This window comes from Anabrus simplex, chromosome 7 (assembly GCF_040414725.1).
Source record: "Anabrus simplex isolate iqAnaSimp1 chromosome 7, ASM4041472v1, whole genome shotgun sequence".
In the NCBI taxonomy this organism is placed as follows: domain Eukaryota; kingdom Metazoa; phylum Arthropoda; class Insecta; order Orthoptera; family Tettigoniidae; genus Anabrus; species Anabrus simplex.
Window position 1 is genome coordinate 79,840,690 of NC_090271.1, and position 27,868 is coordinate 79,868,557.

General features: G+C 39.7%; 1 protein-coding gene across 1 annotated transcript; it reads left to right on the forward strand.

Moving 5' to 3' along the window:
- Positions 1–26,806, forward strand: LOC136876917 (uncharacterized). Its single transcript, XM_068228497.1, has 4 exons — positions 1–29; positions 3,483–3,598; positions 13,068–13,211; positions 26,179–26,806. Exons 2-4 carry the CDS (start codon positions 3,513–3,515, stop codon positions 26,588–26,590), a joined length of 642 nt encoding a protein of 213 aa, XP_068084598.1. The 5' UTR covers positions 1–29; positions 3,483–3,512; the 3' UTR covers positions 26,591–26,806.
- The last annotated feature ends 1,062 nt before the right edge of the window (positions 26,807–27,868 follow it).

Sequence of the window (27,868 nt, forward strand, 5' to 3'; positions counted from 1 at the left end):
TTGTTTTCTGCGGTTGGTTGATTAGAAACAGATGGTCTTCTCTATGGAAAAATTCCGCAAAAACGAAGGGTAAAGCTTATTATCAACTACAACCGGAACTGCAAAGAACCCCCTGGTTCACTATGGGCACTTACTCTAGAAGACATATAACTACACTAATCCGTTTACGATTCAATCATGCGCTTACACCCGAATATAAGTATAAATTTCATATCAGTGACACAGATATTTGCACCTGTCAGCAAGCAAGTGGTACGATTCATCACATAATATTCCAATGTTGTAACTATTCTAACCAAAGAAAAAAGTTTTTTCAAGCACTAATAAATCATAACGTTCCTCTACCAACTAGTGTCGCTTGTCTTATTCATGCTCCTACGGAACCATTAGTAAATATGCTCACTAATTTCCTTGATGAATGTAAAATCGCCATATAAGTCACCCTTAGTAGCCTACACTTGTCACTAACGTTCTCACACTTACATTACATAACCTGACTATTCCTTTAAACTACACATGTTAACAACAGTACAAATCAGCTCACCGATAATAGAAGAAATTCCATATCTATCATGGATATCACATATCGGCGAATATTATCTTTTCATTACAATCTAACATAGGGTCCAATTAATAATTTAATCATTCTTTACCAGCACAAGCCTACTCCTCTGATTCTTCCTCAACCACGCAAAACAACTTCCAAACTAGAGGTGAGTCGGTACTGCTGTACCGGTACGCGTCACCTATTCTCCGAATGGAGCAGTGACAACCTGCTCCAGGAGCCTCTTCTCTACCGGTCCACTGCTACTGTGACAGTCTTGCGCTGCGACTTACAGTTGGCTGCTACCGGTCCACTGCTACTGTGACAGTCTTGCGCTGCGACTCGCAGTTGGCTGCTACCGGTCCACTGCTACTGTGACAGTTTTGCGCTGCGACTCGCAGTTTGCTGCTACCGGTCCACTGCTGTCTGCTACTGTGACCAAACTGTGACGGTCTTGCGCTGCGACTCACAGCGTCCTGTACCGGTCCACTGCTGTGACAGTGTTGCTACTGCTATCCGCAAACGGTCCAGCGACACAGCCGTCGTCGTCCCGTACCGTTAGGGAGGATGTGACAAGAACAGGACGGAGACATACCGGTACGGTGTTCATTATTTAATGTGAACGAAAGAAATCCACAGTGATCTACTTCATCACTAAAACATTTCTACAAATAATAATAATAATAATAAACCAAACCAAACTCCATGGCACTACAGCCCTCGAAGGGCCTTGGCCTACCAAGTGACCGCTGCTCAGCCCGAAGGCATGCAGATTACGAGGTGTCGTGTGGTCAGCACGACGATTCCCCTCGGCCGTTATTCTTGGCTTTCTAGACCGGGGCCGCTATCTCACCGTCATATAGCTCCTCAATTCTAATCACGTAGGCTGAGTGGACCTCGAATCAGCCCTCAGGTTCAGGTAAAAATCCTGACCTGGCCGGGAATCGAACCCGGGGCCTCCGGGTAAGAGGCAGGCACGCTAACCCTACATCACGGGGCCAGCAATAATAATAATAATAATAATAATAATAATAATAATAATAATAATAATAATAATAATAATAATAATAATATCATTCTGGTGGATTTTAATTTATCATTTGGTAAATTATGTGAGTCAAGTAAATACTAGCACAGCGCTTCGCGTAATCGTGTGGGTGCGTGATGCCATGTATACTTTAATTTATCATTTGGTAAATTAGGTGAGTCAAGTAAATACTAGCACAGCGCATGTATACATTTCCTAAGTAATAGCATTTGAGTGCATGACTCATTCACACGTGCGGAGCATGAATTCATATTTTTGGAAGGGTTATCGGAGACGCACACGCGTCCTGTAAACCTGTCAGGGAATAGAGATTGGTAATTTTAATTTAATTTCCCTGTGATGTTATCGATGGACAACATTTGGATGTTCCCACCAGAATGGCATCAACTTAAAGAACCTTTAAATATTTTGTTCGAAATCTTACAGTAATGAATAATTCATTTGCTTACATAAATTGACAATGTATTGCATTACATCTTCCTGTTGCTTTACGTCGCACCGACACAGATAGGTCTTACGGCGACGATGGGACAGGAAAGGGCTAGGAGTGGGAAGGAAGCGGCCGTGGTCTTAATTAATTAAATTTGCCTGGTGTGAAAATGGGAAACCACGGAAGACCATCTTCAGGGCTGCCGACAGTGGGGTTCGAACCCACTATCTCCCGAATACTGGATACTGGCCGCACTTAAGCAACTGCAGCTATCAAGCTCGGTGATTTAATTTGCAGTAGTTATTCATAGGTTTGCTTTCGCTTGGTAGGTCATGACCCTTCGGCGCTGTTGCGCAATGGAGTTTGGTTTTATTCATACATTTTACATTTTATTTGACAGGGTCCGAGTTGTAATTTTTTCAGGCGGGCCCGTATAACACAATGAGAGCAGCTCTGGCCCACAACCTTAGCCAGAATTGGTTGCAATCGTTACTGTGCTCTTGATGAGAGGAGACGGGTAGTGTCGTGTTTGATATCGTGTTTCTTTTGACGTCAGGTATGTCAATATGTCAAAAGAAAAGGTTAAATGTACAGTCAGATATTTCGTAAAAAGTGGTTAAAGAATTAAACTTTAAAAGACTAGTTGGTTAAGCATCCTAGTAATCCCAAACACGGACGGTGCACCTATTGGTAGTGCAATATAAATGCGAAAGTGTTAGACATTATTTTTTTCCGTACTTATCAAAACCAATGAAAACAGTAATGAAAGTGAAAGTAACTTTCGAAACAGATTTGAGAATTTCCGGATGTGCTTTGCACTTTGAACTGCCAGCATATATTTTGAAAGAGAGTAGTACCATGTGGCTTCATATGCAACCACAGGACGTCAGATCTGCAGATCTGTTTCAGAGCATATAGTGCGCTGAGTGTTGAGTTAATCCCCTCTATTAACACAGTTGATATATGCTCTTTTACTTCAGTTCGAAATTTAGCAGATTTTGAACTAAAAATTGGTGGAGAAAATATTTATGGTCTGGCAACAGTGTTCCTCAGCTCCATTTGTGCTTGTACCGGTTGTCACTGGACCGGTAGCGTGTCACCGCGGAGCCATGATCCTCAGCTCCATCTGTTGCTGGACCGGTTTGTCACTGGACCGGCAGCGTGTCACCGCGCTCTGCATGCTATCCCATGCTCCTCAGCTCCATCTGTGGTTGGACCGGTTTGTCACTGGACCGGCAACGTGTCACTGCTCCAGTTGTGTCACTGGAGCAGTTGGAGCAGTGACACATTTTCTCTGGACCGTCACACCTCTATTCCAAACCTTGCATTACCCAGGATTACCAACCTAGAACTTACTGATATTCTTTCAACACAAATAAGTGCATTAACAAACGGTGTGGTTATTGGGTACAGAGTTAAAACTAAGCCCAACAACATACAAGAAGAAGAAGAAGAAGATTAGAAACAGAAACTGTCAGCGTGCTGTAAACATGGGATTTTCTTCTAGTTTACAGAAAAGGAAGTTGCTGTTGCTGCTTATGTTAAGAAGACACTGGATAAGATCAAAACAAAAACGGTTGGTTCAGATGTAAATAGTTTAGTTAGCCATGTTTGAGATGTCGAAGGGAACCTAATTTGTTTTGATGTTATAGGTTAGGTTTTCAGCACAGAATGGGAGTGATCCCGTAATTGGTTCGTACTCTTCGAAAATCCATTTTACTATGACATGTGATTTAAAAAACGTGACTATCCATGAGTTACTTGTCCATTTAAAATTTTAAAATCAATTAATTAACATATCTTAGTCAATACCATGGCGTTGGAATTCATGCCCTGGACTTATACGATATAACAACACTTATCTTGTTTCTTGATGAGTAATTGATCAGAAAACCTGTCAAGAATGATTTAAGACACTCCTACATGGGCTAAATCATAGAAATTGGTGAAATGATATACATGTAGCAGTAAATAACTTTTCAGTGCTACGTAAGGTGCTTATGTTTTCATTACAATTGTACATGATTCGAGATGCTCGCAAATCGGCCAAGCAAACTCATTAGCGCATGGAAGTGTTCCTCAATATAAGCATTATTAACACAGGAATGAATGCTGGATTTCAGTCTTTGCCACGTCAGTCATCAGGACTAAAGTTCCCTGGATAAAATAGTCTGTAATAACAATGCCTATTTTTGTTATTACCGAGCTCGATAGCTGCAGTCGCTTAAGGGCGGCCAGTATCCAGTATTCGGGAGATAGTGGGTTCGAACCTCACTGTCAGCAGCCCTGAGGATGGTTTTCCGTGGTTTCCCATTTTCACACCAGGCAAATGCTGGGGCTGTACCTTAATTAAGGCCATAGCTGCTTCCTTCCCACTCCTATCCCATCGTCGCCATAAGACTCTGTCGAGCGACGTAAAGCAAATTGTAAAATTTTAAAAAAAAGGTTTTGTTATTAATTAATTATTTTCATTCGCGCACATTTTTTCTTTGACAGTACCTTTCTAAAGAGGAAGTACAGCTGGGCGATGATACTCTTTTAACACTAATGAGAGGAAGAATAAAAGAGGTTCGACCCTTCAAAGAATGAAGATCTCGACATAAAAGGAAGAGCTATAAGGGTGTGAAAATGAGAGACTTCCTAGACCTCACAAACCTAATATTGTGCCTGAAAAGGACAAGAATTGATCAAGGGAAATCAGATAGGAAAGATGAAAGTGAGGTGCTTGGCTCAAGTAAGTGGAAGCAACATTAGACTCAGCTAAGGGCCCTATGGTCGCCAGTCCATCCTCTCCAGTTCAGATCCCATGGGGTCCCTTTTCAATCACCTCTTGCAATGGGCAGGGGATATTGATATATCTCCTGCTCCAACCCACAGAGCGTTTGTGTGATGTAATATTCTTCTGAAACCCTTGGTAAATTTCTTGATAAGAGAGCTAATAATGAAAGTTGTCAGAATTTGCTCTGCAGGTGTCGGTGGTTTCTTCGGTCATCTTCTTTACTGTATTGCATAGTGATTAAAGGTTATGTTAACAAATCGTATCTATGAAATTTCATTGTAATTTTTGTCCTAAATGGAGGATAATAATTGCTTTCACACAAATCAACAGTAAAATTAGCAGTGAATTAATAAATACCATTATTACTAGAGAAATATAGATACAAAACTACGGTGACTATTTCGCTGTAGATACAACTCTCTTCTTTGGCATTCCGTTTCATCGTACTGTCTTTTGTTTCATTCCTGAGGTCCTGGGCTAGCACCGATGAATGGAAGTGATGTGCGTATGAATTCTCAATATCTTTGTCCATCATGACTAGCGCGGGCAGTTCAGACAGGAAAATGGAGGTGAAAAGAATATTGTAAATAACACAAAAATGATTTTTGTGAAAGAAAAATAGCATGATCCCTGAACCAATAATTATATTAATTAATGAGTTATGGGCACAAGTAAATAACTCACCCCACCAAGAAACATCAAGCAAAGCAAAAAAGTTCAAAGAAGTTGAGTGAGCAAAGACACATGAACAAAAGACATACTGAAGCGCTGTGAACGTAGTAGAATTCATAGTCGTAATGTAGCAAAGTGTGTATGTATATAGGCCTATTTCTCTAGTAATAATGGTAGGTCTATTTATTAATGTGCTGCTAATTTTATTTTTAATTTGCTTAAAAGCAATTGTTATCTTCCATTTAGGACAAAAATTATAATGAAATTTCATGGATACAATTCATTCACGTCCCCTCAGGCACTGCTGTGTGATTTTTTTTTTTTTTTTTTTTTTAATTAATGAAAAGGCATATCTCCATAGGGTGTATGTACACACACCTCTCAGGCAAGACAGATGTAGACTCCCGCAACTTGATGATATTTGTTTCTAGCGGCTTAGTTAGTACTAACTCAATTATCAGTGATGATACCAGATTTGGCTTGTTATGACACATATCAGGGGAGTGGGGCCTTGCTCGCCACTTCATTTTAATAAGAACCTTGACTAATTTATTTGTAACAGTTGGCAGTCACTCCTATCTGTATTGAATTCTGGGAGCAGTGCCATCCTGTTATAAATTTCAGTCAGTGACTGACTGCCGACACAGGTGCAATGAAAAATGTAGTAGGCCTACTATTTAAAATGGTATTTTCTTATAAATGTAAATATATTTCTAGGGGCAGGTTTGTAGGTCCTTAGCACCACTTTAAATTATATGATTAAACTTACCTTTCAGAATGTAATTTATGGTTAGGTGGATCCTAAATCACCACTTTTGTGCCATTTCTTAGTAATATTGGTTCAAGACTGATTAGGGCAAGCCTACGATGGATATGACATCAAAATATTGTGATGAGCAGGCACACATTCTCATGTTTCAACTATGAGAAATCTAAGGTTTTTTTTACCAAATTGGTTTTATGATGCACCGACATAGATAGGTCTTATGGCGACGATGGGATAGGAAAGGCCTAGGAGTGGGAAGGAAGCAGCTCTGACCATAATTAAGGTACAGCCCCAGCACTTGACAGCAGTGATGAATACCGGTAGGTAGGTGAGTCGAACTTTATAGGTTTCGTTAACAAAACTGTGTTAACATTCAATAAACAGTAACCGTAAATAATAATAATGTGTCATACATAACAAGTGCTGGTAGTAGGCCTATTACTTTTCTGTACAGTGAAATGGAAGTGGAAACAAACTTTAATATTTTTTGTTAAAATACAGTAACATGTTGTGAAACGTAATAAAATGCAATCTGTTATGTAAAATTGTGAGGCTTCATTACTTTTAAAAAGTATTGTATTCTAATCACATTCGATTCACTGACTTCCCGCATATTCCTCATGTCCTGATTTTAAGCTCAAATTGTTCAGAAAGAATGTGCTACCCTAATTGAATTGTTTGCACAGAAATACCAATGCCCGGTTGCAACTCCTACATATGTAAATGTGTGGTGCCTTCACTCTTAGTTAAAATGTAGATGCTTCCATTTGCCGAAATTGAGATCTGTTTAGAGTGAGTAGAAATCTGCAGCATGCCATCCATATTTATAATTCCTATAACCATAAATTATGTTTTTAATATGTCTAGTAAAGACATTTCTATCATCACCCTGCTCCCTGTCCAACCCCACCTCCCCTTCCAGACCTGCCTCTGGCCACAGATTTGTGATGGCTCTTCACCACAAGTCATTGCAATTTCTACCCGTGTACATTTTTTTTAAAGTTATGGTTCAGAGATTTAGTAAAGAACAACAACTTCTCATTTAGTGTAAGTGTATTAAAATGAATCGATTTTTCAGTGTCGTCAAGAATTTTGATACCTTTTTGTCTGAAGCTGTTCCATTTAATAGGCATACAGTTCATAGAATAGTCTTCAAATTCCAAACTACAGGATCAGTATTAGACAAAATAATTCATCTGAGACGTCATATTCATAACTGCTAACTTTTAGAAATCAAAAATAGGAAGATTTTTTAATGCTTGGATTTAATCACATAGGCTATGGTCTCGGTGAAAAAAAGGACGAGATAAAAGGCATACATGTCTGCAGCTACAATGTGAATTGACCATTAAATGTAAAATCTTAAACTAAGAAAACATAAAAATGGTTACAAGAAAATGTATTTAATTATTCTCATTTATGACATACATACATTTAGACAGATAAGTCAAGAACTGTCTACAACTTATACAACTTACCAAATGGTGAAAAATATATACATGTGATGACAATCAGAGACTGCTGTGCTTGCTGGTTTAGCATTGAACTTAATCTAACTTCTTCAAAAATGCACTGCCATACTGCTGCCACTTATAACACTTTCCGCTCAGACTTGATTTGACCACCAATAGTTCACTGAGATTTTCGTCATTCAGAGATGATCAGAATTGTGCCCTTGTCTTCTTCACCTGGCTGAACAATCTTTCACATTCGGTATTGCTGTGTGAGATTGTCAATATTGACAGCATTACTTTTGTTATTCAATCATATTTGAAACCACCATCTCCACCTCATATATCCCCTATAGCAGACCAAGAACAATCTACTCTTTCTTCTTGCACAACAGATAATGGTAAATCCTCCACTTGGAGAGCACAAAACTGGCACTGTAATGCATCCATAGCTTCTTGGTCATCTTCACCATCTTTCACTGGCAATATAACACAAAACTTGGAAACAGAATATTTGATGGCATTGAAGGAAGAAGTTGGAAAGAATTTATCTGTGCTACTTGAGCATTAACAAAAACTTCGCAATTCAAACTAAATTTATGAATAATATAATCACAGACTGCGATAAAATAGTTCCTGATGTGCAAATAAAAGTTCTTCTCCTCAGGTGCCAGATTTTCTACAAGACGAGATGCTGAGTAGACAATTACTAAATCATCATCAGCTTTCTGATTCTCTCTTGTGTGATAGACTACTTCTAAAACTGTAGGACTTTTTTTTATGGCCACTAGCTTAACAAACCTACACAGAATGTCATTCAACATATCGGTCAACACGGATCTTAGGACATGGATGTGAAGTGCTTGCGACTGAAGAACTTCATTAGCAAAATTCTTTATTTAAGTTGGAAGATAGAAAAAGAAACACACTCTACTCTCGTGCGACTAGGCTCCTTTATTTTCTTCACAGATGGAGATGAAGAACTACTCTCTGCCTCCTTTTTCCAGAAATAACATTTCCAATTCCATTTCTGTATCTTCATGTGCCCTTAGCTTGGGAATTTGGAAATACTTCAGAGATGTGTCTGTGTCATTGGACTGTTTTACCTCATCCTTAAAAAAACTCTACACAGTGGCTCCCTCTGTGAAATCAATCTTTCCAAACATTTCCTCAAGGATAACCAGCATGTACACACATGCTTTAATATGTTTCTAACATCAGTTTGGCACAAAGCTTGGTACATTTGGAAATGATCTTTTCTCTTTGAGCTTTTGTCTAAATAATTAAAAATGTCAATCAGCATCTCATGAATTTTGGCAGGAAGTGAGTCTGCACCCTTCATGGCAGCCAAATGGATTAAATCGTATGGGCATCCAATAACAATATTTTTGTACTGCTCTCTTAGTTCAGCAGCAGTGCCATTTTTCTTCCCATCACATCAGGAGCATTATCTGCGCTGAAAGCTATACAGTTTGTCATTAGAATGTCATATCTTTTCAGAACATCCAGGAGCAAATTAGCAACATTAATACCAGTAGAGTTGCCTTCCAACCATGGATAGTGAATGCTTTTCAATCTTTTTCAATTGTTTGTTGAAAAACTACACAACAGGATAGAGCTTACTATCTTTATCATTGCTACCATTAGTTGAGATCACAAAAGGCTCAGTCTTTAAAGTTTCAACCACCTTACTATCTGCATCACAGACCATTTCCTTAATTATGGCAGGTTTTTTTCCTCGCACATGCATACTACTTCACAATGTCTGAATCTGAGAACATCTGAACAGTGGCCTATGTGATCAGAACAAGACTATGCTAGGTTATGTTCGACAATGAATGCCGTGAACAAACATTCTGCTCGAGTAATTGCATCATCTTCCTTCCTGCTAAAAAAAAAAATTTAATTCCTTGTTCCTCTCGAGACAGCTAGCACTATCTTTGTGTTTTTGTGTGATACTGTGAGGTACAATACCAGTCTTCCCTCCATGCAAGATATTTATAACACACCAGCACATGGAACAAAATGCATAATAGTTTCCTTTATTAGACTGTAAAATGAACAGAAATTCAATTTTATAGGTATCTTTGAACACTGGGAAGTAATGTTTGTTATGTTTTGTGGACGTAATATGAAGAGAAAATACCAGAAAATGTCACCAACACAACTATCTGAAATACACTGAGTGGCCAAAAGTCCCGGGAAGGGGTGTCCCGTTAGAAAATGACCCCGCAGCATTGTGGCTGGCTGCAACGTAACTGAATAATCTGTCACAGACACCAGTGTCATGATGATGGCAACAATGTATGAGTTAACCGACTTTGAATGTGGGATGATCATCAGCGCATGGGTCATGTCATTGTGGAGATTACGTGCGAATTTGGGTTTCCGAGGTCAACAGTGTCAAGGGTGAATCCTCAATATCACAGAGAGAATGTCACTACCCGCGTAAACTGCCGCATGGGAAGATCACAGGTGTTTAACGAATGGACATCACGTCGCATCCGCGTACCCATACCGGGCGCTTGACGGGCTACTGAGAGTCAGATCACCGCCCAGTTGAATGTTAGGAGTTAGGAACCCATTTCTACCAGGACACCTCGACACAGAGGTCAATGACTTGCATGGGCCTGCAAACATCGGCAATGGGCCATGGAACAATGGTGGCGCGTGGTGTGGTCCGATGAATCCCGGTTCCAGTTGTATTGAGCTGATGGGTGCGTGAGAGTGTGGTGTACACCCCATGAAGTTATGGATCCTGCACATCAACAAGGTTGCATCAAGGCGGGAGGTGGCTCAGTTCTGGTCTGGGCGGCATTCTCATAGTCACAATTAGGCCCTATTGTCCTGCTGCAGGGAGCGCTGACAGGTGCACATTATGTGGACATTGTTTCAGACCATCTGCTTCCCTTTCTAGCCCTAGAGTACCCTGACAGTGTCCATGTTTCAACAGGACAGTGCGCCGTGTCACAGCTCTGTGGTGGCATACAGGTCGTTGGAGGAGCACTCCAGTGAAGTTCTTCTTCTTCTTCATGTGCCATGTCCTCGCAGAACGTTGGCGATCAGTAGCATGATCTGTTGTTTGTTCATAGCTGTTCTGAACAGAGTAAGCTTTGTCACCCCAAACCACTGGCTCAAGTTGCCGAGCCATGATGTCCTACTTCTCCCCGGACCACGTTTTCCATTAATTTTCCCTTGGAGTATTACTTGCAGAAGGTGGTATTTAGAGTTCCGCATCATATGACCAAAGTATTCTAGTTTCCTTCTCTTGATGGTAGTGAGAATTTCTGGTTCTTTGTTCATACGGTGCAAAACGTCTATATTGGTCATTTTAGCTGTCCAAGGTATCTTAAGCATCCTTCGGTACGTCCACATTTCAAATGCTTGCAATCTCTTGCACATGGTCTCAGTTAGTGTCCATGCCTCAACGCCGTACAACAGAATGCTGAAAACGTAGCACCGGAGTAGTCGTGTCCGTAGTGAAATGGAAAGGTCACGGCTTGTCAAAAGTTTCCTAAGTCTCTGAAAAGAAGTTCTGGCCTGCTCAGTTCTGCATCGGATCTCGTGAGTAAGGTCCCAGTCATCATTGATGTGACATCCCAGGTATTTAAATGTTGCCACTCTCGCGATCTGTTCCTTCGCTGTTGTGAGATTACCTCGAATGCCATCTTCATTCCTACTTATAACCATCCACTTGGTCTTCTTTACATTAAGCTTCAAGCCCATTGCGCTGCTGGCTTCAGTGACAGCATTAAGTAGTTCCTGTAGATCCTGGAGATTGGTTGCAAGTAGCACAGTGTCATCGGCGTACCTGATGTTATTTATGATGAAACCATTAACCACAATTCCTTGAGTCTTTCCGTAAAGAGCATCTCGAAAAATCTTTTCTGAATAGATGTTGAAAAGCATGGGGGAAAGAATACAGCCTTGGCGAACTCCTTTCATAATTGAGACTTCTTCCGAGACACGACCATCAACTCTTATGCCAGCACACTGGTTCCAGTAGAGATTACCAATAATACGAATGTCCCGTCCATCAAGTCCTAATTCCCGAAGAATGTTCATAAGTTCATCATGGCGGACTGTATCGAAAGCCTTCTCGTAATCGATGAAACAAGCAAAAACATCGACATTGACATCTCAGCACCGTTGGACTAATATCTGCAGACTGAATAATGCCTCTCTAGTACCAAAACCATGCCTGAAGCCAAACTGCGAGGTTCCGATATTCTCCTCACATTTATGATAAATTCTCGCATGCAAGACTTTTAGGAATACTTTCAGAACGTGGCTCATCAAACTAATTGTTCTATATTCATTGCAGAATTTTGCATTGGCTCTCTTAGGCAATATTACGAAAGTCGATTTGAGCCAGTCTCGAGGAAGTTACGGCCATGGATTGGCCCTCCAGATCCCCGATCTTAATCCAGTTGAGCATTTAAGGAATGCTGTCAATGTTGGTGTATGCTCCATGAACCCCGCATCAACTACACGAGACCAGTTATGGGTAGCAGTGCAAACTGCGTGGGTCCAGATCCTTTTAGAACGATTCCAACACCTCGCAGAGTTGATGCCTCACCGTATTGCTTCCGTTTTGAGGACTTATAGAGGAGCAACTCATTATTAACGTCACATTCAGTGTCTTCCCATGACTTTTGGCCATTCAGTGTATATTCGTCATTGAAATTAGGAACTAAGAATGAACACAAATGCACCAAAATACACGAAATGACCACATACAAAACAGAACAATATATCTTCTACATTATTAACATAAAACTTCAACAGAGGGAAAAGCACAGAATCGCAAGAAAAAACACAAGGCCTACAACTCCAACGAAGCTACGCACAGAAACAATGTTAAGAGCATGTGAACCACACAATAACAAACTCATTCCTCCATCCCGATTAACGGAGTCACTAGCGCGTATTAGCCTCTCTCGCTTGTAGGACAATTGCCATCCCGAATTCACAGCTCTAAAGCACACGTGCTGCTGTAGTGAGTGGGAAACACAATACACTCGCCAAATAAAGCATCAAATAAATACACTTGAAATCCTAGGGGAAGAGTATTAACTGTACTGGAGGTTATATTGGTCAAAAATAGGAAGAAGTAAAAATAAATTGGAAAATCGGAAGAGGAGTTAAAAAAACAGAAAGTTTCCGGTTAAATTGGAAGGGTTGGCAGGAATGCATATTTTAACAGAGGAAATTCTAAATAATATTGAGGCTTGATTAAAACAATTGCATGAACATGTCTTTGAAAGCTAACACAGAAAGAAGGGGTCACAGCATGCAAGTCACTGTATCAAGATGTATTGATACCAGTGCAAACCAGATTGTTTTCATTTATGAAAATTCATTCTTGCTGTTACAGATCAAAGGAAGTAGAAGAAGGAGAAGAAGAAGCCATTAAGAGTTCAAGAGCACAGTCCTCCAGTGCAGATTTGAATAGTGCTGGACCTTCCTCTGGATATCCAAGATCTGTACATCAGCAAACTACTTCTCTTGATGAAAATGAGTAAGTATAAGGGTTAGGGCATAAGTCATTTCAACTTTTTTTCATCATATCTGCACGGTGCTACCATACAGTGGTCATATGTCCTCAAAGCATGACATGCATAGTACATGGATACGGCACGAGATGGCGGTGCATTGGACAGGTACCACATATTGGGCGATGGGACTGTAGTAGTGAGTCAGGCTTCGTGCAGAATGGATTTGACAAGGCAAGAACAATGTGTGTTCATCAGACTGGCCATACGCTGGGTTTCAATACCAAAGAATGCCATAGAGAGCGTGTGAAAGCTATGGGGAATAATGCCCTTCCTATTGAACTGTTGTGAGATGGGCAGCACCATTTTAGTACAGACGTGAAACCAGCAGCAACGTCCAGTCCGGAAGACTTATTAGTGTCCGAGCTGATGTGCCATGTGCAGTAATTACTTATTGCATGAACATGGGCAGAAGATGGTACACTACTTGAGTTATAAGTCAAAACAATGTCATCCTTCTCCATGACAATGCCAGACAGCATGCAGCAGAGACTGTACGGAGGCAATTTCAGCGCTGGGGGTGGGAAGTACTAGAACACCCACCATACTCACCGCACCTGTCTCCATGTGATTTTGACCTCATCATCAAAGTGAAAGAACCACTGCGTGGGAGTGAGTTTGGGACACGAAAGAACATTGTCAACGCTGTTAAACATGAGATTGTACAAGTCACACATGGTGGGGCAACTGGTATCTGTTATCTCCCACATCATTCGCAACATGTTGTGGACAATCTAGGTGACTACTTTGATGGTTTGCCATAAAGGTTACTATACTCTCTGAGAATAAACATTATGTAGCACAAGGATTTCACGGCTGAGAGTCTCCTTGCTTTATATCCTACACCTGGAAAACTTACTCAACAATATTCATGCATTCCACAACACCTTATGCTCTCCCACTTACGTACAGTGTATTTCCACTTGTCTGGTAGACTCCGCTTTCATACAAAAAATATTTGCCCCATCTCTCATATGTTATTTATTTACACCAGAGCATTTCCTACAATTCAGTCCATAGATAACACTACATAGAGAGACACTTGGTTATATGTTTACCATCTTTTCCCATAGTGTCAGCCATCTTATTATATTTATCATCAATGCCATGGAAACCATGAAGAAGGTGGACACTCTATACGTTCTCACCAGCGTTGCCTAGGACATGGAGTTTATTCTTCTGGGTGCCATTGCAATGGACGTAATGGTTTTGTTATCCAGAACCATCTTTCTGCACACTACCACAATATTACCTGTGCAAACCTCTACGACAGTGAAGGCAGAGATGATCATCAGTACAGCGGAACTGTTGGAAGAGTCAGCCCTTTCGAACTAAGGCATGATGTTAAACTGCATTCACCTAATGACCACCGATATAAGTGGTCCTCTTCCACCAAGTGCCAGCGGCCTCGTCAGAGGGTGGATGAGCAGGTAGAGGTCCAGGGCACCCTCTTGTTCTTGGGGTGGGAAGCTGCCTCTAAAGGCAGAAGAGCCACTGGATGACCAACGGCATAGGATCAGGAAGGCACAGGGAAACCACCTATCATCCCATGAGCGCATCATGCAGAGTCAAAAAATGAATATTGGTATGCTGCACAATCCGAGTAGCGATCGGCGCCAGTTTGGGTCCAGGCCAAACGATGTGAAATGTGCAACCGGACGTGCAGAGGTGAACTATCAGGCCTCGAACGGTAAATCTGCTACTGATCGACCAAATGCAGACCAACTTCACAAGGGGAAAGCAATAGCTACATGGAATGTGAGAGGGTTACTTCAGACGGGAAAACTTCGCATTGTAGAAAGAGAACTAAAGAAACATCAAATTGACATTTGTTGACTGTCAGAAATTTATTGGAAGGATGTGGGCATTTTGAAACAGATGACCATATAATATACATCGCCGGGGCAAATGATACAGGTCAGAATGGCGTCGCGTTTCTTGTTGATAAGTGGATATCCTAATATGTTGAATAATACAGACCTATCAGTGAAAGAATACTGACCCTCACTCTCAACACCAAACCATATAAACTACTGTACATCTGATCCAGGTACAGTATATCTACCCACCATCGCTGCAGACGACCAAGAGATCGAAGACTTCTATGCAGTAAACCCAGAGGTATTACCATCATATTGGGAGACTTCAATGCAAAAGTAGGAACCACCTCGATGGACAACCACTTCCGAGAAACTGTAGGACAGTATGGCCTGGGTGCACGCAATGAGCAAGGCATGATACAGTTTGCAACCGACAACATTCTTTTCATTATAAACACCATGTTTAAACTTCACAAACGTCATCTCTTTACGTGGACCTCCCCAAATGGGCATTTTAAGAACCAAATGGATTACATCCTTGTCGATAGAAGATGGAGAACCTCCTTCCATAATGTGAAAACAAAACCTAGTGCCTGTAACGGTTCAAATCCCGTTACAAGATGATATCTGTATTATTATTATTATTATTATTATTATTATTATTATTATTATTATTATTATTATTATTTCATCTGTGATATTATTACTATTATTGTAACTATTATTATTGTTCAATTCAATTATCCAATGCTTGTCGCTTGCATGATTGTAGTCAAATTGTTACGTATACACGTATGTGTAGATTAACACTACAAACATATACAGTAAGAATTGCTGTATATCAGATGTGGATGTAGTGTGTGCTATAACTTGTGACATTGTAATATTGCGACATACTGCTGGAGTTATTGCCGAGTCATTGCTACGCCATCGTGCGTGTTTAGTGGTGAGCTCACTTTCTTTGAGATGCCCAGGGTGCCGCGGGCGGTTTCACCATAGGGTGTAACATTTGTCGCGAGGTGGGAGTAGATCATAGTTATTTCTGGAGATTGCATAGGTGTGTCAACCAAAGTCTATATAAGGTGGCTGCATATTGTAGCTAGCGTCGGTCATTATTCAATTGAAAGCAGAGGCCACAGTTGGTCGGAGAATGAACAAGATGGAGAGACCTCAGTCGGTCATTAAGTCAACAGGAGTCTACAGGAAGGAGAGGACTCAGTGAGTCATTAGTCATTGGGAGAGTGAGGCCACAGTTGGTCGGTCACTTAGTTGAAGATACGGACGGGAAGGCTTACCACGAAGTCATAGAAGGATAGACTTACCAAGAAGTCATCACATGGATGCTTAGTCGTCAGTGAAACAAAAAGGATACATCACCAAATTAGGCTTGATACACCTACAGCAAATACCAATTCAAAGGAATACGTCGTAATTACACTCAAAGTGTTGAAGGTACAGTCAAGTGAACCAGTGAGGGATAAATTTCGTGTATAATTGTTTAATGTCTGGTCAAGAAGAATTCAAATTCATGCCTAGCTTCTTTCAGTTGTAATGTCATGCCTGTTGCTCACGGTAAAATTTTCTGTCAAATTTATTGTACAATAATTTAATTTTATAAAATTTCTGTTGCACACGGTCAAATTCAAGTTTTATAAAACTTTTCATAAAATAGAGCATGTTCTATTCCATAAAATTAATTTTAAGAAACGAACCAATCAGCGAAGTGACATCACGATGATGCCTGGCAGTACGTCGTGAGAAGATTATGAAGCTCGATTGTAAACAAACACTTCTTTCTAAAATGGCAGGATCCGGGTAGACTAAGCTGTTAGTGCTTTACTGGACGAATACCAGAAATATCCTTGTTTGTACGAAGTTAAAACGCCACTTTACCACAACAGAAATGCAAGAAGAGAGTCAGAAAACACAATCGCCGAATTCTTATATGAAAGCTGGTCTTCTAACCTCAACTAATTTTCGACCAAGGACAGCAATCCTCTACCTTCTTCTCTTCTTTTGATCCAATCCCGAGTCCAGCATTTCCTTTTTACCACTGAACAACATATAACTGCTGCTAAAGCAGCAAGTTTTGCTTTGTCTGTCATACTCTCAAACACACGTAGTTGAACAGCTGGTTCTTGGTTAAAGAGTTTATCGATAGATGGCAGCACATACACATCTTAGTTCAGAAGTGAGTTCATAGATGGCCATCCTGATGCTTCCACGGATTTTATAAAATAATTTTACCGTGAGAAACACAACTTGTTTTCACCAAATTTTTATAAAATTAATTGTACAAAAAATTTTACGAAACATGTTACCGCAAGCAATAGGCATCATAATTTTATATTCTCATCTGTTTTAATTGCAGCAGTTGTCACTATTTTTATTGAAATTATTTCAAGAATATATTTTGTTCTATCAAATTAATTAATCGTTTTATTTAAACAGTAAAATTTCTTAACCTCAAATTTAATGGGGAAACCGAACGCCAATCTCCTTTTCTCAGAATTTATATGGTATGTTGTCACAAGTAAGCTTATTACCCCACACCCTACAGATATTCAAGAATCTCGTTCCTTTATTGCTGCACTGAGTTGTAGCTGGCGCCCTTCAAATAACGTATGTGTAAGTAAGCAGGTGAGAACTAAGTGTGAGTACAAGGTCCGACGATTGTGTATTTTATTTAATGAATATTACTTTTCATAATTTTCAATTTAAATTCAGATTAGTATATGTTGTTAAAGTTAGTAAAGGAGTCAAGAACGTTTCATGCCGAAAGCGGATTGGATCATCGTCTACTCTGGGCCAAACTTAGAATCAAACTGAGCAAACCAGTGGTCAAAATAAAGTCTAAAAAGTTAATGGCCCTTGAGTCAATTACTTTCCAAGAAACACTCCGAAGCACTGGATCACCTGACCTATAGGGAAATTGCAACATTGCTTGGAAGAGAATTGAAGAATGGATCACAGATGCAGCAAGCAAAGTCCCAAAGATGAACACCATAGGGAAGCGACAACATTGGATGACTGACGAAACTTTGGCACTGGTTGAAATGAGACTTAACATCTGGCTCACAGTAACAGATCCAGAACAACAAGGATGACTAATGGAAAAAATGAATAATGACATCAAACGTGTGTGTAGAAGAGACAAGAATGAACATATTAAGAAAATGTGTGCCGAACTAGAGGCACATGTGACCAAAAATCACAGCGCATAACTATACGACAGGGTGAAATACTTAGCACGATAATTTATGCCTAAGACTCAGATTATTAAAGTTGACCAAGGGAATATCATCACAAATGCAGCAGGCATCGGTGAGAATACTGCATCAAGCTGTTCACTGATGACCCACAACCAATGCCAGGTCACCAGAACCCAACAGACATTGAACCAACAATCCTTAGAGAAGTGGAACGTGCAAGAAAAAAGCTTTGGAACCAGAAAGCACCAGGCCAAGATGGAATCACTGCTGAAATCCTAAAGGACATGGGTGACCTAGGTGTTGACATCCTCCACAAGTTATGTCAGAAGATAAAGAGATGTAGAAATTGGCCAGACCAGTGGTGCCACTCCATCTTCGTACCGCTCTTCAAGAAAAGTTCTCCACTTGACTGTGCAAACTATCGAATGATAGCCCCCATGCCAGTAAAATCATGCTCACAGTGCTGAACAAGAGGCTGAAGACCTTACTTCACAAATATCAGAGGAACAAACCGGGTTTGTTCCAGGCAAAGGAACTCGTGAGCAGATCCTAAACATCCGGCAGCTCATACAGAAGACAAGGGAGTACAATATCAAGGTGTTCCTGTGCGTCGTGGACTACAAGAAAGCCTTCGACAAGGTGAAATGGTCAAAGCTCTTGGGCCATACTCGTTGAGTGGGGACGCTGAGACATTTAGTGTACCTGATTCAATAATTGTACTCTTCGAACACTGTGGCAGTGAGAGTTAATAGCAATTTCTCACACAACTCTTCTACCACTGCTGGATTGCGACAAGGTTGCATTCTCTCCCCCCTCCTATTCATTGTATACAGTGAGTACATTATGAGGGAGATTCTCGAAGATTGGAGTGACGGCATCACAGTTGGTGGCAGGAAAATTAACAATCTCAGATATGCAGATGATACTGTGATAATTGCAACAGATGATCAAGAAATACAAACCATCGTGCGGAGGTTAGACGAGCGAAGCAGAGAATATGGTCTTGAAATCAAAAATAAAAAGACCAAAGTGATGAATGTAGATCGTTTTAATAACAACAGACCTGCCATAAGAAGAATTGCTAATTATGAGGTTGTCAGTCGCTTCGAGAATCTGGGATCTATTGTCACAAATACCGGAGACTGTGAACCTGAGATCCGCAAAACTTCTTGCATCTGGAAGGACACCTCCATCACTTCCAAGACAAAGCTTACCTTCCTTTGAACTCTGATCTGCCCTATCACGACCTATGCAGCAGAAACTTGGACGATGAAGAAGGCAGATCGCTGCAGGATTGATGCTCTAGAAATTTGGTGCTATAGGAGATTACTGCGAATACCATGTAGAGCACACTGTACTACTGAATCAATCCTGCAACAGCTCGGCATCAGAACAAGACTGTCAACCCTTATCAACCAAATACAACTCGGATATTCTGGTCATATTGCCAGAAGACAGGAAGCAATGGAAATACTTATCATAGAGGGAAAAGTCGACGGCCGAAGACCTAGAGGACGTGCACCGTTACGATAGATGGACCAGATCAAGAGCTTGACCAGGATGACCTTACAGCAATCAAGTCACCATGCCCAAAACAGAGTCTCCTGGAGGCAGATCACCAAAAGGCTTGTTGCGTGATGCCACTACACCCTTACGAAGGGTTGGACTCAAAGAGAGATTATTGAAGGTTGATTACTTATTTTATCCCTCTGTTGCTCACTCAAAATATTCAAACAGAATTACAAATATGGAATACCTACACAGCGCACAATTTCTTTTATTTATTTTTTCCATTCTTAGAAAACAATATAAAAATTATAAAATGACTAGCAAGTAGAATACAGTAGTTATAGTAGTCATAAAATAGTATCTACTATAACTGCTGTATTCAACTTGCTAGTCATTTTATACACATTTGTACCTAAAACAATATCCTCTTGTTTATATTTTAGACCTTCATTAAAAAACTATGTATAAGAACAATCAGGATCCTGATCTATCATTCTTTCAGGTATGAGATTTGTAGGCTGATGATGCCCTCATTATGGGTGGCACATGTCCCTATATCTAATATGTTAAGAACTATTTCTTAAGTTTAAATTTAAAAAACTCTTATGTATTGAACAGGTGGAATTTATAATCTAGTATTATTATTTGACTTTAACCAAAGAATTACCGGAGAAACAGATCGCAAAAGAATGACAAAAGAGAATTATATTTTCAAGAAAGGATATTTTTTTGTTAAAGAATTTGGCCAATTATAGACTGCTTAGAACTTAAGGCTATGGTGCAGTATTTTTCTTTTTCTTTTCTTCCCAGAACTTCTTCATACGTTACCTGATCGCCTGCCTCTGTTCCTCCGATAACACTCTCCGAGATTGACATCAAATTTGCAAAAGCAAAAAATCTACAGAAGTGATATGTTGCAGAAGGCCACCCTGTTATTTATGACATCATCTGTGATCTTCAGTCTTTGTATAAACCATCGTATATCTTCCAGCAAACCGGTGGTGTGTTTTAATATGGAGATATAATCAAAAATCTTCTTGGTTAGCCTGTCATTGTTCATTTTGTGATGGCGACCATAAAATTGTAGTCTTCGTCTTTTAATTGTATCTATAATGTTCTTATATTGCAGTAGATTTCTTCATATTTTTATTTTTTTCATTCAAATATCTTTATTCTTTTGGGGTTCCAAAATTTTCCTATTTCCATCACCTTGTCGAACTCCAGTCTTTATTTTGAAGGGGTCTGAAAGTTTATTTAGAAATATAGCTCTTGAGGTTATATCTCTGAATGTGTGTTCAACCAGTTTTCTAATATTTTTATCTATCCCTAATTCTGATAGAGTTACAAATACAAACTTATTATCTAGTGAATCACAATTTCAATCAATGGAAGAGGCAACTATGTTGAGGTTCTGTAATGTTCTGATTCTAAGGTTTATTTTTGTTTTAAGATTGAAAATCTGCTCTGGACAGGATCGACCTTTCTGAAATCCAGCTTGGTACCCACCAACAGTGTATTCTACTTGTTGTTCTAGATTGTGTAATAATGCTTTAGAAAGAATTTTGTAAGCTATTGGCTGTAAGGAAATACCTCTATAATTGTTGGGGGTCTGTCTTATCCCCTTTCTTGTGCAAGGGGTGGATTATGACCTGTTTACAATCATGTAGTATTGACCCTTTTTCCCAGTAATCTGTGATTTGTGTAAAGCTTCAGTTGCCAGTTTACCACAGAGTTTCAACATTTCAGTTAGTGTCCTATCTTCACCAGGTGCCTTACATTTTTAAGTTGGTCAACATATTGCTCTTTCTGTTGTACAGTTGATGGTTCTGACGGAGGGTTCTCCTGTTGTGGTGGTGTAAACTGTAGTCTTTCTAAATGTTCTTCACAATAAAGGAGTTCAATGTAACTTAAAAGCTTTCCAGACTGTCGAACACACAAGTTACAGTAAATATAAATATTACACTGTAACATACGGTACATGTAAAAAACACCACCTTATTGTAAAAGCCCTCAAGTTCACTGTTCCACTTGCCTCTGTGAGAGAGATAGAAGTTCAAAAAGAATGGGGGCATCTGGTATCTACTATTTCAATAAAATAAGGCACAGCAAATTCATGAAACATGTAAAGAAATTCACACATATCAACTGCACAAATAGCTTCATGGTCTTTTCATGAAAATAAGAAACACACCCATCATTTCTTAACTCGTTTATGGGCAGTAGAAGGGGAAGATGGAGCTCTAATCATTGAAAAGGAACTGGTGGTTGGCAGACGAAAAGAGAAATTACATTTGGAAGAAAGACCTATTCAAGACTCTTACTCCAATCCTAACCTGTATGGAAATCTTAATGCATCAGAATATGACATTTCAGTATTACGAAGTGATGTAGAGGATGCTGTAAAAATTTAATGAATCACAAAGCTGTTGATAGTGATGGAATATCGTGTGAAATGTTAGGCTAAGGAGGCTGTGATGTACTTCATTCAATCTGTGACAAAGTACGACACAAACATTGCTCACTGAATTGGGACATCCGTTTTCATACCATTGCACAAAAAGGGTTTGACAAGGAATTACATCAACTGTTGAACAGCTGCTGTAATATAACATACAAGCAAAGTATTACTGCACATTCTGAATCAATGCTTGAAGCCATATGTACAGTATCACACATTCCTATTGAGCAGGTTAGATTTGTGTAAGGAAGAGGAACAAGGGAACAGATTCTAAATATACAACACCGTATTGTAAAAGCCCTTCACAAACCTACACTGGCGTAATAGGGTGAAAGGTGATACTCCCACATGGCGCGTCCCAGGAGGTGGATAGGGGGTCCTAACCGGCTTGCCAGCGGACTTGAGTGAAATAAAATAGCTCTCGCGGACCAAACATACATCTCGCTATGGGTGGGGGACGCAGACGAATAATACACCCACGGTATCCCCTGCCTGTCATAGGAGGTGACTAAAAGGGGAGATCAAGGGATGATCGAATTAGAACCATGAGACTAGTAATTAGTAACATCATGCAGGGAACACCATGGGTCGCTTGCTATTAGTTCCATTATGTTAGGTACAAATTAGGTTTGTGATTAGTAGCAACAGTGTGTGAATCAGGATTGGGTGTACAGTATCCGTGATAAGTTCCACTACACGCGAAACACCAGGGGCTTACGTTGCCTGTAATTAGTACCATTATGTGAGAAACACCAAGAGTCTGGGGGTTACCTGTGATTAGTGCCACTATATGAGCGACACTGTGGGTCTGCTCATTGCCTGTGATTAGTACCCACTATGTGAGGAGCACCATGGTATAGTACAAGTCCCTGTGATTAGTACACGTATGTGAGGAACACCATAGGTTTGCGTTGTGTGTAAGTGGCACCGCAATGTGAAAAACACCATAGGTCTGCGTTACATGTGCGCATTACATTACCTCTGAGTAGTACCATAATGTGTGGAATACTGTGAGTCTACGCTACTTTTGATTAGTAACGCAACGTAACAAATACCATGGTTCTACTTTACTAGCGATAAGTACCAGTATGAGAGGTCGATGACTTTGAAATTGGTCCCCTTTAGACAACAAGCATCATCGATTCAGGACTGTACTTTAGAAGCAGTCCCTTGGTTTGTAATACTATTGTTTTACGATAGTTTCTGGGAATGTGGGGCATTGCGGATTCGATCCACTGATTGTTCTAAATTCGTATTCATCCATTCATTCTTCGTCATCACATTTTGAATTCTGGTCATTCAATTATTTGAGACTTTTAAATTGGAATTACATTTCGTCTCATTTTGTACCATTAGGGGCTGATGGCCTATATATTAGGCCCCTTTAAACAATCATCATCATCATCATGTAAAAGCCCTCATGTTCACTGGTCCACTTGCCTTTTTGAACAGTTGTCTCCAGCACGACCTTTCAAATGTATCAATGCAATGTTTTTCTCTCTTGCCTTGATTCCCCAAGTTTCACAGCAATAGAAGAACTTGGAGAGCACTAAGATTTTAACAAGACATTGGCTTTGTGTTTCATGTTACTGATCTATCTTAGGACTTACATTGTAGTGTGCTAATTGGCAGTTCTCCTCTTTATCTCCTTTTCTGAACCTTCCAATGGCAAACTATATAGCTTTCAGCACAGCTAGTGCTCCTGTTATGATGAGAAGATAAAATGGCATTACTGCTAATCTAAGAGAGCAGTGCAAAATGGGATGCCCATGACATTTGATTCATTTGCCTGCCATGAAGGGTACAGACCAAAGAGGATAGAATAGAATAGAGATGAAACTCAATGATAAATTTTGGTACCAAGCCACTCGCCGCTAGTAGTTTCAGTCTCTCATCCAAGATAGCGCCACAGTGCGCATTTTGTACACTATCTTACCGCTATTATCAACAGATAGCGCAGAGAAGCGACATCCGGCGCAGTGACGCACATCCGGGTATGCTTACGCCTCTTCCCCCCTCCTATCCCCTGCCTCTCCCCCCCCCCCCGCCAAACGGTGATAATAATGCAGTTCTACTACTTCCGTGCCCAATACATTGTAATTCATATATTTTTATTTCCAAGTACTTACTACGTTGTAAATAATGATCTGATACCCCTAGTTCGTATAGCATACTATGTTACTGAGAACATAACCACACACCTCAAAGCAGCTTTAACTTCAAATGAATGATTCACACATTAACACAAAGCTGATATTATAACAAATAAGAAATCCCTTCGAAAGCAAGACAACAGAGCACACCATATGCAAGACAATGGGGTATCACATCAATATCCAAGTACCACATGAAAATAAAAATAACAGAATTAAATGCTCTGAGACAGGAAATATATAGAACTACATTAATAGAACTATTCAGCTTGCAGCCCCCCGATGTGTACTCAAACAGGAAATACAGGATTTCAGGAGGACTGGCGAAGATATATTTCAAATAAACAAGCACAAAGAACTAAGATTTACATCACAAGCACATGAGCACTTAGAATTCAAACAACACAAATACTGTAGCATCATGGGAACTATCGATTAAAATCGATATAAGTTCGAACAAGGTTAATCGATTAAAGTCGAATTCGATGCAATTCAGCAATATTATCTCCACAATGCTTGACGTTTTATGACTAATTAATTTGTGAGAAGTGCCCACTGATTGAGGTTAGACTTGAAATACTTTAAATACTTCACTTCGAGACAAACTGCCGTTAATTATTAACATCGCTCATTTCATGCTTACTTGCGTGCCATCTACAGAACGTGTATATAACTATTTACACGTTATGAGTGACCTCCAGCGCCATCTAGAAAAAGAGACTGAAACTACCTGAAGCTAGCTACAGATTGGAACCAAAAGCCCTATTAGAGTTTCACCCCCCTGGTACAGACTCCCTTCCCGACAAATGCTTCAGATTCCTGGACAGAAGAAAGGATGTTCCCGTCTGGATGGGGGCGATAGAATAACACCCACAGTATCCCGCGGCTGTCGTAAGAGGTGACTAATAGAGGCCCCAGGGCCTGTGAACTTTGGAGTGTGGGTTGGTGACTATGGGGCCCTTGGCTGAGTCCTGGCATTGCTTCCACTTACTTGTGCCAGGCTCCCTTGGTCAATTCTTGTTCTTTTTTCGACCCCGGCGGTATTAGAGAACTCGGGGCCTAGGAAGTCTTCATTTTTATGCCTTTCGTGGCCCTTGTCTTTCTTTGGCCAATACCTTCATTTTTCGAAGTGTTGGACCCCATCCAATTTTTCTCTCTGATTAGTGTTATAGAGAGTATGGTTGCTTAGTTGTACTTCTTCTTAAAACAATAATCACCACCACCAGAGGAAATCTAAGGAGTGCAAATACAGGAAACTCTCTCCACTATGGTGGATCAAAATATATTATGGGTCTCAGGCCACTTTATTGGATGGGAGACAATTTGGAAATGAAAAAGTGAATAGCAGAAGGTCAAAGGGAAGGCCAGCCAAAAAGTGGATTGACGTGGCCAGAAATTGCTCACTTACCTCTTTGAGGAAGATAGAAGTTCAAAAAGAATGGATGCATATAATATCTCCTATATGAATATTTGATCACAATGCTTAGGCATGAGCTTAACAACTAAAGAGAGAGAAGGAGAGATTAAGTTACTTCTACATTATAAATTCAAAGAACTTTTTGAACCTGTTGCATACATTTACTATTATATTTTAGCCCTTAAGTTTATGTGCAGTAAGATAATCAGATATTTATCTTCTCTTGGCTGATTGATAGTATAACTTTTGTGTGCATTCATAACTAAAGTGTGAAGTTTTCTTTCTTGTGACATGGTAGATCTTACAAATAAAATATATTTTATCTAACACATTTTACTGAAGTTTTCATTATCTGTTTTTTCAGTGATCTTGAAATTTCTGTGCTGCGGCTGCGAAGGAAGAAGTTATTACTGGAGGTAGAGAAGCTGACTGAGGAACGATTACGAATATCTCTACAAAAGCGTAATATTGCATTACGTCAGAAACTCTTGCAATGTCGAGGTGTATTCAAGTGTGCTAAGTGTGATGCTCCAAGCCTGGGACCTACACCAGTTGCATTAATCCATGTTGGTGCTCCATTAATGACAGAAACATGTACAAAGCAAGAAATGTGTGATGAAGAAGAGGATAGTGCACAGTTTTATTCACAGGATGAAGAGAGTAATATATTGAGGAAAAGGCTTTGTGAACTGTCTGAAGAAGCTAGTGCTACAAAAAGGAAAAGGCTGTCCAGTGAATTTGCAATACCTGATGATGGACCTCTTGACAGAACTTAAGCTGTGGTGTATGCGTGGCTTTTTAATAATATTTCACTTGTCATGACATTTGTTCGGTGAATGGAATATAACAGAGGTGGATTAGAAAACCATTTCTGCTTTATATTATACTAGTATTTCAAATTTTTCAAGAATGTCTCATATTCTTGTCACTCAAATAGTTTTGAACTTTCTGAATGGAATTCCTTCTGTAATAAAGAAATATGACACAAATTATGTTGGTATATTTAATTTTAGTAATTTATTGAATCAGCAACATAAATCATGCTTTTTTTATTTTGCCAACGCAGAGATTATAAGGAATATAGTCAAGTAGAAACAGATTTCAAAAGTATTATTTTATTTATAGTTTTTTGATGTCTCGTAATTAAAGCTAAAGTTGCAGTCCGGTAGCGATGGGCAATGCTCTCGCTCGAGAGACTAACGTCATAGATCTCGAGACCGATTCTCCTGTGCTGCGATCTATGCAACATCCAGCAACTACGAGTGTAAGCTCGATTACATAAAATCAGCTTCATGATCCGTATCACACTTACACAGATTCACGACTAAGTGTTTTTTTATTTTCCTCTAAAGCATTGATACTTTGTTATTATATGAATTTTTTATCTAAACAGTGTTATGTGACTGAAGTTATTTATAATATACAAAACATGTACCACTTTGAACCAGTAAATTGCCTTAAGCAATTTAATGTATTGACAAGGTGGAAAATAAAAAACAGTTATGAATCTGTAAGTTTGATAACATATCATAAGCAGTTATTATGTGAAATAACGTTCTTATATGGAAACGTATATGCCAATCAATTTTGTCAAAAGCCCGGAAAAGTACTGGATGTTCAACTACGAACCCCTTAATACCCTTAAGTGAAAACAGAATGTTAGTATTTTAAACTGTTCACGACTTATTTGAGATGGGCATCTTAACTTAGTAACCCTGCATAATTTGTGAATAACTAGATAGGATGTACACCTACCTGGATACTAGAGGCGTGCATTATTCGAACCTGAGACATGGCAAGATGTGCATTGATGCATATGCAACCATCATTACGCATGAGTGGAACATGTAATCTGAAATGCCTGGACTTGCTCCAGTTCTTTCAACAGGTTAGTGATGGGCAGTGCTATCAAGACTGATTCTCCTCTGCTGTGATCTGTGCAATGTCCCAGTAACAATGAGTGTAAGCTTGATAGTATATAAGAAGCAGTTCTCATATGGAAACACGTGTGCCGATAAATTTTTCAAAAGCCTGGAAAAGTACTGCATGTTCAA